Here is a 12,155-nt window from a genome sequence, read left to right as displayed (position 1 = left end):
GATGGAAGGATGCTGCATGTTTCTAATCTGACAGGTAATCGATGCTGTATCCATTCAGGTCACAATGTCAGACTGTGGCTGTCCCTTGTGACACACACACACACACACACACTACTCAGCAGCATGTGCATGACACAGTAAGGTTTTTGTCCGTAAAATATGTCCAGTTACTGAAATATCAGCTTTACAGTGGTTATATGAGGGAGACTGGCTCCACTGAAGCAGCAGTTAGAGTATCTGTCTGTTAAATGTCCCTGTAATAAACAGGTGGTGGAATACCACGCTTGATAGAAGACAATCCTGGTTCACAGGCAAGGTCACACACTACTCAGGGATATGTTCCTACTGGGTATTTGACCTTGCTTGTAATTGTTGTCTTCCACTGTGACTGACCTGAACAATTTACCACCTCCTTCCTGGACATACACAAGACCTGTATGCCACTTCCATTCCCGTTGGTTATCCTTGTGGATCGACATGCTAACATGAACATAAACCCTAACATGAACCCTAACCCTTGCCCTGTAGAGCCACACCTCTTTACTGTGGCACACTGAATCATTGTGAAATCGTGCTAAAGCACTGGTAAGCTAGGTGCATTTATAATAACTATTATAAAGCTTCGTAAACACAAAAAAACCGTAAAAAGCACTCGGTAGCACTTCAGAATTTTTTTTTTTTTTTTTTTTTTTTTTTTTTTTCTCAACACAACCTAATTTCTCTGGAGGTAACTTGCCGAGCACAATGTTATTTATTTATTTATTTATTTATTTATTTATTACTTAAAAATAAAATAAAAATAATAAAAAAAAAATGTGAATACCATAGCAAAACGAGACGATTTAACAATGTTAGTGTTTCTGACCGGGATCAAAACATTAAGGCTGAAATCTGGGACACATGTACAGTGCTAGCTGCACATACTGACAGTTCACGTCAGGGGGCGGAGGCAGCGCTTCAATTTGAAGAGCTGCTTCAGTGTGCTCACCGAACCAACACAGTTGCCTGCTTCAGTCCACACAGTTCAGTCTCATCGGGGGTGAGACACTGAAACTATTCCAGTGACACAATAATTAGCAGCCCTTTGCTGCTCTAGAACACGAATATTTTGCAGGTAGCCTAAAGGAACCGTCATATCAAGGAAGACATGGCTCGTTTTCTTTCTCGATTTTCTTCTCTTCTCAACAAAGCAATTGCACCTAGAAGAACGTTACCTGCTGTAAAGAACAGTTTTAAAAGGATTAGACCGTTTTACACGAACTCCGGTATGTATCATTGTAAATCTGTTCTGTTCTGTAAGACAACTGGGTGTCATTATAGAGTGTAACAACTAACTGTAGGACTGTGTAACCTTTCCAAGCACACCCATCATTTAAATGCGAGTGTAGCTTTAATTCACTTCTCGTCGATTTCTAACAGATCAACGGCCTTGTTGATACAGTACAGAGCTGTGTATGTGCTGTAACAGAATGGTTAGCTAAAGCGTTTGCCCAGCGCTCAGTGGAAATTTCCACTTACAACAAGTGCACATCTGTGATTTTTCCGGGTGGATTGAAGACGCTAGAAAAAGTCTTAAGTAACTTACAGTTGGTTTATAATTAGCCCCATGGGTAGTGAAGTGTTATCTATCCTGTTAACAACAAACTGAAGCGTGTCTATTTTTCGTGAATACTGGATCATTACAATATCTATTGCATATTTGGTGTAGTGTAGTGTGCACTGTACAGTAACTGCAGTACCAAGTCTCTGGGAATCCGTACTGTAATGTGTTAACTGCTGTGTGAAACAAGAGACATTTCTAAATGCAGAATCACTCACAGAAACACCTTACTGTACATGACTCCTGGCCTGTGAGATTTACCAACAAAGACCTTTAAACTTTGTATTCACGAGCATACAAGGTCAACTTGATACCCCACACCTAAAACGGCTGAATGCTATGAATATCCATTTCACTTGAAAGCAATTGTTTTGAAATGAGTTGTTGTCAGAGGTAACACTGTGATCAATTGAACCAGCGACATTGGTGTTCTTGGAATATGCAAATTAGGCATGCAGATAAATAAGATATTATAGACCCGCCTTCCAAATTACAGGAATAAACTTCTGCAATAAACGGCAGTTATTTGCTAGACAAGTTTAGCATTCTTCAGTATTTCATTGGGTTACTGTAATTTAATGCAATATTTATCAATGTTCTGCATTTAAGTGGTATACTGTAGTGAAAATACTATACTGTATGTATTACAGACACCTGTACTACATTATTTAATTTTTCACTACAGCATAGCACAGTTTACTGCTGTACATTGTTAAATACTGCAATACATTATAGTAAGTAATGCAGTGTTATTTACAATGCAGAGCTGTGGTGAATTTGACAGTATTTACTGCAGTAAGATGTAGCCATTAAGTATAGTGTCATAATAAATGTGTTTATCAGTTGATTACAAACGTTTTTAGAATCTTCATATTATTTTCATTAGCACTTTACTTTCGAAAAACAAGCACTGTCAGAATCCAAATGTTAGCAGTGATTTAGAAAATAGGGTTTGAAACAGATAGCTGTTTACTTTCCAGGACTGTACTATTCCTTTGAGATGACCTGCCCGGTTAAACAGCTTTCAGTGAGTCAGGTAAAAGCACTATAATTGCAACTGGTAAAATAACTGTAAACACCAGGATAAAAACATTCTTTGTAATAAAGAACTGATTTGATGGTGGGATTTATTCCGAAAGGATGTTTCTGTCTTAACTAACAGTTCTGTTTAAACAGAATGTAAAGCAGTAAAACACTGAGAGAACGCTCAACTACCCACTGTGCATGATCCTTCTAGGGGTATGAGTTGTTATCAGACCTTACACATTAGCCAAGGCTGCAGCAGCATTCTCTGTAGATAAAACTTCTGAAGCGACTGTCATACCCTGTATCGTGAAAACATACTATAAACAAAGTTTAAGAATTGCATGTTAAAATATAAGTGACGTAAATAATTTGCCAGTGTGATACCTCGACAAAAAATGTGCTGAGTTGATAAAGAACCTTGTGGAACACAAACGTGGTTGTACAGTAGTTCAAAGTAACATTGCAGTTAAAATGGAAGGCTCCTTTTTAATGCCTACCCCCATTGCAAGCAAGATTTAGGGCCTCGCAGTGCAATGGGACGCTTGCCAGACACATGCTGTATCTGTAACCACACAGCTGTTGCTCAGTAGTGGTTCATCAGGCTTGGTTTCAAGGAATCGTGCAGGCCTTGTGAGTTTTTAATGATAAAAGCACCCTCCTGTTTACCTTGACAAAAACAGAAGCAGTCTACAGTTCAGTTTGATTTGTCTGTTTATGTTAAATCTATTGAGATTGGACCAGCTTAATATCACATAATGTCATTAGCTTTGGTAACTTAAGCAGTTTAGAAATTCAATAGCTAGACATGGCCGACATACTTCTACAAGGTTGTTTGACTAGATGATTTACAACCAGTTGCTACACTGTACTAGATTACTCTAGTACCTCTGGCCTGGAAATTTCCTTTCAAGTTTGAAATGTATTTATTTACCCAGGATATAACCCTTGAGATATACATCCCATCTACAAGGCGGTCCTGGGTCCAGACCCCCCTGGGTTTGGTACTCTGATACAGTGCTTTTGTTTACCGTTTCAGATTCAGTAATATGTAGAAGTGAGAAGTAGCATAACTTCACTGAAATAAAGGATTGGGGTCATTTGTCATTTTATTAAGTGTAACATATTTTCAATAAGTAGTCCTGCCATTGTGTTCACTGCCTGTTGAGTTATTTCAAATCTACAGTTTTAACATCACATAAGAGAAAGACTGGAGTTTCAAACATAAAATCTGTTAACCATATTGAGTGCTGAAATCACTAACTCTTTGTACACACTGAGTGCTGGAATCACTAACTCTTTGTACACACTGAGTGCTGGAATCACTAACTCTTTGTACACACTGAGTGCTGGAATCACTAACTCTTTGTACACACTGAGTGCTGGAATCACTAACTCTTTGTACACACTGAGTGCTGGAATCACTAACTCTTTATACACACTGAGTGCTGGAATCACTAACTCTTTGTACACACTGAGTGCTGGAATCACTAACTCTTTATACACACTGAGTGCTGGAATCACTAACTCTTTATACACACTGAGTGCTGGAATCACTAACTCTTTGTACACACTGAGTGCTGGAATCACTAACTCTTTATACACACTGAGTGCTGGAATCACTAATTCTTTGTACACACTGAGTGCTGGAATCACTAATTCTTTGTACACACTGAGTGCTGGAATCACTAATTCTTTGTACATGCTGCATTCAATGACTAGCACTCATTCCTCATGTTTAGTAATTAACCCTGGAATGCCCCTTCATCTTTGCATACATTTAAAACAGAATGTTTCAAAAAGTGATTTTCTAAAACTGTTGACATTTTAAAAGAAACGTACTTTCAAGATGATTAAAGAATAACCAAGACCTCCTTCCTATTAATGAGCATTGTAATCATTACACCTCGTTCATCTGCTGATCTTCTGGTTCACACTTGCTTTTTCAAAAGCAGCGCTCTTGGTTCCTGTGCTGTAGGTAATCTGACCTACAATTAGGTACCAGTAAGCAACACCGACATTTTATCTATTGTGGAGTGCATTAAAGTGAAATAGACAAGCAAAGAACCAAGAGATCTTCAGCTTCAAGAAAATGGGTAGTGATAAACTTGCTATTGCTTGTTCTGAGATTTGAAAGACAGGAAGTCAGCCCAGTAATATTAATAATATATTTGTCTATGGTTGCAAGGCGATTTGTAAAGTCACTAGCAGATTGCACTTTTACAATCTGCTAGTGACTTTGAGGTTAGGATTACGTCAAAGGTGTTTCAGGTCAATTGAGATTTCAGGTTAGGATTAGGATTATGTACAGATGTTCCTGGACCCTTTGGTTCCAGATCCATCGGTATTCAGCCTCAGGTTTACCTCCATGAAGCTCCTGTAAGTTTGGTGCGGTACTTGTTTAAAGTAAAAGAAAAGAGAAATCGCTTTTGTGTCACTTTCTTTTGTTTTATGCAGGTGAATAGGTCACTACAGTAGTGAGTTCACATGCGTTTAATTCCAGGTCTGGGATCACTTACGCGCTATGATGAGACAGCTGTCGCGATTGATTGGAAAAAGAAACTAACACCAGAGCAGTACTATGTGACCAGAGAAAAGGGGACAGAGCTGGTGAGTAGCCCTGGTGTTTTAGCGTTATTCATCTGACAGTATTGGATTTGACAGGGATGTTATTGGCAGGATGGTTGAATGGTTGCAGTTAATAGACTGAAATATTAAGCCTTGCAGTCATGCTGAGTGAACAAACTGATCTGTGTTTCATGTTAACCTTTTGCAGCCTTTCAGCGGCATCTACCTGAACAACACTGAAGCAGGACATTACCACTGTGTGTGCTGTGAGGCACCTCTCTTCAGGTACAGTTCATACGCATGTACTGCGTACAGGCTGATATGAAAGAAACAGTATGGATACCAAGGGTTATATACAGGAAATAACTACACAACAAAACATTCGACGATTTGTTCTCCATCAGAGTCTGATTTTATTTACAAAATTAATATTTGGGCAGTGATGAGGCGTTTGATTAGAAATGTCTTCACAAGCCCATATAAGATATTCTTTGCAATCACTGATGTGAAAACTGCTACCAGTTAGAAACCGTGCAAGTGGTGTTCAAACCAAAGTGATGTGCAGGTGAAAAATGTCGCCCTGGATAAGGACGTGTGGCAAAGTGGTTTGAGATGCGCAGGTGTAGGGGTGTAGCGGTGCTCAAGACAATGACAGACAACAAAGTACTGGTGAAATGGAGGGTTATTTTTTATAATCCAAGTATGATGACAAAACAGTAAACAACAATGCGAACAGAAAATACACAATGGTTTGCATATTGCTCTGTTGTAATCCCAGGGTTGGCTCCGAAATAATAGTCCCGATATTTAAACACCCACATGCAACACAAACAAGATCACAAGTGCACAGTGAGTGCTATAGTGTTTGTGGTGCAAATACAGTTAATCATGACACAAGTGCAGTGTTGTGGGGGTTTGGTGCTGGCCTTTAGCGACAGCTCCAGATCGTGCTAGCTGTCTAATAACAAACAACTGTTTTTAGACACGACAAAACAAACAAAACACTCATGATTACAATACAGGTCTCCTTCCGGTTTAGTGTTAACCATAACAAAGGAACAGATCACCTCGCTATGTCCCCTTATATACCGTCAATGACGCCCCCCTCCGCTTGGTTAACGATTGCAACCACTCCTCCAATCAACGGCTGCTACATCGCTTCCCTTCCAGGTCGATGACTTGGTGTACCGTAGCTTTGCCTCCTTTCTAGATGGCCGACTTCCACCTAACCCTGGGAATTAATTTTCTAGCCATCCAGTCCAGGGCACTCTGTTCCCTTTACACAGTGCTCTCACAGGTCAGGAGGGAGATTTATCACCAAGAATCATTCTGTCTCTATCACAGGCATCTGCTAATAATAATAATAATAATAATATGAAGTTCCCTGTAAAAATTCCCATTTGTGAAAGAATAGTGTAATATACACATGTTTTTATCATTACCTTTTACACTGCATTTAGGATCGCTCTGTCCAGTACAAGACAAGGGACATTTCACATGTTTGTTGTTATTTTTACATGTATTTTAAGGTTTTTATTTTGTTTGATAATTCACTGATAGTATGTCTTTAAAAGGTGACATAAAAAATGAAATATTCTACAATTTAGCATAGTTTTCAGATAAGCCAGCGGTGGACAACCAGCATCTCCAGATTCGCATGAGGTTCATTTGTGGTCGAAATGTGGCTCTTTGATTTCCTGTATATTTCATTACACAGTGAACAAGTTATTATTTATTTATTTACTTTATGTGTATTATTTTTACAGTAAGTCTTTCAACCTTAGCTAATCAGCAGCATGGCAGCCATTAACTGTTACATAACAACTAACTAGCAAATCATATCCACCCTTACTTTACTGTGTATTCGGGACTCGGGTTACTTTTTCACACAAGGGCATTGGGTGTTGCATAACTTTCTTTAATAAATAAATGAAATAAGTATCAAACTTTTGTGTTATTTGTTCACTCAGGGTCCCTTTTATCTAATATTAGATTGTGGTTGAAGATCTGATAACATTCAGTGTCAAAAAAATGCAAAAAAGCAGAAAATCAGACAGGGCAAATACTTTTTCACGGCACTGTAGCTGTATCTGTGTGTACAGTGTTAGACAACTGCACCGTAAGAGAAGAGCTGCTTGACATCGTGCCACTTAAAGACAGAACCCAGGGCATGGATATCAAAGAAGTATTGATGATTGATTGAGAAAGCCAAGCTATCTTTAAAGAAGCTTGCTGCAGTTGCTTCATATGAAACACCATCCATGTTAGGATCTGTACATGGGTTAGTGGGCCTTTGTAAAGCTGATGATAGCTTTCCTGAATTTTGGTCATTTCATTGCATTATTCATCGAGAGCAGCTGGTGTTGAAACACCTGAATTTGGAGCATGTTATGAAAATTGTTCTGGAAATTGTCAGCTACATTCGTACTCATGCACTGAATCACATACAATTAAAAAATCTGATGGAAGTTCTCTGTGAAGAAGATCTTCCAGGAGATCTGGTGCTTCACTGCACTGTAAGATGGCTTTCCTGAGGAAAGGTAACTGCTCGTTTTTTTGAAATTATTGAATGCTGTGAAACTATTCATGGAAGTGAAGGGCAAAGGTTCTAGATTTGGCATTACTGGCAGATGTGTTGCCAATTCAATTAACGATATAGTAGAAGCACTACAACAGAGTATACATCACTACTCAGCCCTGCTTCAAACTTTTCAAGACAGGAGTATACATCGCTACTCAGGCCTGCTTCAAACTTTTGAAGCCAGAGTATACATCGCTGCTCAGCCCTGCTTCAAGTTGTTCAAGACAGGAGTATACATTGTTACTCAGTCCTGCTTCAAGCCCTTGAAGACAGAGTATACATCGCTACTCAGCCCTGCTTCAAGCGCTTCAAGACTTTTTGTTGGCCGATTTAAAGATCTTCAGTTGAAAAGACCTCAGATTAGATTTGTGGTTAACCCTTGAAGTCCCCATTAGTCGCTGATGTATCGGCTTCTCAAATGGAAATCATTGAGCTCCGGGAAGATTACAAGTTTGAAGTCTATTCTAAAAGAGTGAACGCTTCAGTTTTGGCACGTTGTGCCAAAGGACACATACCCAAACATAAGGCATGCTGCCCTCTGACTTATTTCAAGGTTTGGCTCAACCTACTTTTGTGAGTCAGTTTTTTCCACGCTGAAACATGTCAAATCCAAGTACAGATGTGTTCTGACTGGTGTGCACTTACATGAACTGTTGCGTTCAAGTACAATGGAGTACAAGTGACATTTCAAGAAAATAGTACAAAGTAAAGAATGCCAAAAGTCACATTGAAATACCCACTTTTAGACAATGAAAGGCTGTTAAATAAGCCATTTTTGACCATGATAGAAAAACAACCCTAATTCTGGGGTTCCATGTTTGACCCCTATTTACTGTTTAAATTGAACGTTTAGACATGTGTTAAATATACAAAAAACAATGAAGCATCCATGTGACAGGATGGCACAGGGTTAGAGACTCTGATACAGTAGCTCTGGTTTAAGCCCTGCCTTGTCACAAAATAGTCACGAGAAAAACATTGAGGTCACAGCTCACATGCATATAAATGTCATGCATTTGAGAATTAATGTGAATGTGAATGTGAGGCTCCTTGCAAACTGCAGCCCTATAAATAAAATGAATAATAATTGCAATGATTAATTATGTGTTTGCATTATAAGAGCACTACTTATTCACTGTATTCCACCGCCTTCATTCTGCACGTTAATGTTATTCGCTGCAGTAGAAAGAAGTCCTAGTTAATCGTCTCGTTTCACTTTTTAATAAAAATAGTCTGTGTTACTGCAGTCTGCAATGACAGTAAAGATTTTCAAGAGCCCAGAGGCTGTAGATATCAGCAGGACTTGGGAATTCATGTATGCACACATTGAGGGATGAAATGCATTTTTACTTGTGTCAAAGCAACGTGTAAAGGGCCTAAATAAATCATTATTGGTATGAGTTTAATCGAGGCCTGTGCCTCATAGCTGGCTACAGCCTTGCTAGACCAAAGCAGTGAAGTGGAGCAGATAGATGACGCTGTTTTCCTTTGTCCAGTGAATCCATCCTATTTGTGGAACAGTGGGTAAGTCAGTAATTAGATCTGCTTATCCAATAGCAGTGAAAGAGGAACCAGGATGAAATTAAGATTTTTTTAAATGATTTCAAATGGGTTTATTTTTAAGTGCTGCAGAATGATTTTTATTTGTGGCTGGCTGGCCTTTCCGAAAGGGAAATGTTGTTCACGCTTATTAGTTAAAATGACAATATGGATTTCGCTGCTGTCAAAGCACAAGGCATCTTGTGCCGGTCTGGGCACTTCCAGTCCTTACACGATTTAGAAGCTGTCACTGCTGGGGTTGGGGTGAGTGATTGTGGCTGCTGTCTCTCAGACCCAAGGGATCTGGTTTGGGTCACGTGCTCTTCAGTGACTATGTGCTGCCTCCTGGTGGTTGTGTTTAGAAGGACAGACTGGGCCTTCATTGTTCTGTCTGTGCAGCTCTGAAGCTCTGTTCAGGACAAATTAAAATAGCAATCGTTCACTGTACAAGCAAAACCATTGTCTTCCTGTGTTTACTGTCTGTGATCTCTTATCAGGCCAGGGAAAAATTTCTGGACTCTTCTCTTAGAAGAGTTATACGTTGTATAGTTATACGTTCAGTTATACGTTGTCCTAATTTGAAACACCCACTTTAAATAACATCCTGTCAAAGAAAAAATGAACAGATTGACTAGCCTATTATTTATTTATTTAGCATACTGTCATGCAATGTGGATGGCATTATTTACCAGTATAATTAAAAAAAAAAAAATACAGTATAGTTAAGCTATATGTATACAAAAAATGAGCTATATTTTCAACATTAGCATGAAACTGCGGCTACTTGAAGGCATTACATGATGTTTATAGTGCAATAAACACCCTTTATTTTACAGTTCAGAAACAAAGTACAACACTGGTACAGGATGGCCTTCATTTTACGAAGCCCAGGGCACGTGTGACGGAGATGAAAGCAATACCAACATCCTCCGCCGGCCTGACAACTCCCTGGGCTCTGCTGGAACCGAGGTCCTTTGCCGACAGGTAAGCATTCCAGAGTGATGTTGTATGCTCCTTCGTTGATCTAAGCAGCAGCGTGTTTAAATACTGCTGCCTTTTAACGGTATATAATACTTCTGATGTTTTCTCCCAGGGGTGATTTACAGAAAATCTTATAAACATCACTAAAGACCATAAAACATACAGTGGAGAGGTATGCTAACTAGGCGTCAGGTTTGTACGTATTAGGGAGTTGGTTTCATGATCCACCCGTTTAGGTCGTTACAACAGACCCCATTTGGTACACGCCTGTTTTCTGGTCAAGCTCCATTGCTGTTTTTGTCCAGTAAAAGTTTGCACCCGGATGTGATCTATAGACATGAATTTCGTGTTACCGATTGCTCTAATTCTTTTATCTGCAGCCATGGTGGGGGATGTCGTGTAACATACTTGTTAAAAGCAGGTTTGTTTGCAGTTCATTAGACATTGAGAATTAGCTGCGGATGATCATTGTCTTCCTGTCCCCTTTATAGTGTGACGCCCACCTTGGCCATGTCTTTGATGATGGACCAGAGCCTACAGGACAGAGATTCTGCATCAACAGTGTTGCGTTAACCTTCAAACCCACTTCAAAATAATTATAAACTGAAAAATGTGTTAGGGAAAAAAAAAGTCAGTATTATGATGCCAAAAGCTGTAGTTAGCATGCTGTATTTCTCATTTAATATACACGTGGTTGTTTTTATGACAGTAAATTTACTACCTTTCAGGCCTTTCAAATCCAGAGGCCTGGGTTTGAGTGCAGTAGACAGAGTTTGGTTGGACATAATTAACAACTTCTCTAGCAGGAATGGAAGTATTGACTGACTCCCAAAATAAATTGAGGTTTCACATTTACATCCAAACAGTTTAACGCTACATAATATTATCCAAGCTTCTGATAAAATACACATATACATGTAAAATTGCCCACTGACACTGAATATTTGGAGTTACCCCTGCTAGGCATGGTGTTAATTCATGATACCTTCAAACCTTACACAGCATTGCATTTATATCAGGATTCAAACCGTTTTGTAGATCCTTTGAGGCGTATATGTATGTCTGTTTTTCCATGACAAATGAGTGGGTTGGGCATTCTCATAAAACAGCAGGGTTTGCTGTGATGCACTCTCAAATAACCGTCTGCTCAAAGGTCATACAGTCAGGGGGCAGGGTGGCTCATTGGCTAAAAGCAGTGCCCTTTAACCCCCTGCACCACAGAGCGGGTCAGTCCTGAAGCCCTAAGCGAAATCAGTTTGTAGACATGGAGACTCAGTTACCTCTCACCTCCGGGTCAGGGTTCAGACTGGGAACTGGGAGGAATTGAGCCTTGCAGCTATTTCCATCTTACTTAATCTGTGGGTAAACCGAGGGCTCCAGTTTCCCATGCTGCTGGTCATCTAACATTTAAAAACAAAAGCCCCCCCCCAGAAAATGTGAAAAAAAGAATTGAAGTGCTAGTCAGCATATGGTTGTGAATGTCTTCTGGCATCATGTTCTTGACAGGTAAAGAAAGGAGAGACAGTTAAGTATTCACAGTTTCAACTCACAATATGTATAATAAAAAAGGAATGTTACATAATTTCACAGCCAATATTTGTCCAATTATGATTTCCCACATAATGATGACATATTTTTTTAAATCTGCAGAAAAAAGAAAAGTGTGTTTTTTAAAACAAGTGTGTCAAGTACCTAGTATCCAGCCTCTTAATAATCGTCTGAACAGTGGCATGAGATTCAGTGGCTGGCTTGCTCCATGTCTTGTAAATACACTGTAGTACTTTATTGTCTTTGCCGTGTACATTGTCTGAAAATCATCTTCCCCTGCTCGTCTCCTGTTCAAATGCCTACCTTCCAGTGACC

At 39.3% G+C, this 12,155-nt stretch overlaps 1 protein-coding gene across 1 annotated transcript; it reads left to right on the top strand.

Annotated features, from left to right (window-relative positions):
• Positions 1-978: 978 nt before the first annotated feature.
• On the top strand, positions 979-10,902 carry msrb2 (methionine sulfoxide reductase B2). Its single transcript, XM_041244247.1, has 5 exons — positions 979-1,265; positions 5,127-5,233; positions 5,400-5,476; positions 10,148-10,295; positions 10,784-10,902. The coding sequence occupies exons 1-5, from the start codon at positions 1,148-1,150 to the stop codon at positions 10,886-10,888; spliced, it is 555 nt and encodes a 184-aa protein (XP_041100181.1). The 5' UTR covers positions 979-1,147; the 3' UTR covers positions 10,889-10,902.
• Positions 10,903-12,155: the final 1,253 nt, after the last annotated feature.

This window comes from Polyodon spathula, chromosome 3 (genome assembly GCF_017654505.1).
Source record: "Polyodon spathula isolate WHYD16114869_AA chromosome 3, ASM1765450v1, whole genome shotgun sequence".
Classification (NCBI taxonomy): domain Eukaryota; kingdom Metazoa; phylum Chordata; class Actinopteri; order Acipenseriformes; family Polyodontidae; genus Polyodon; species Polyodon spathula.
The sequence above is the reverse complement of the archived record's forward strand: the minus strand, read 5'-3'. Positions and strand labels throughout refer to the sequence as shown.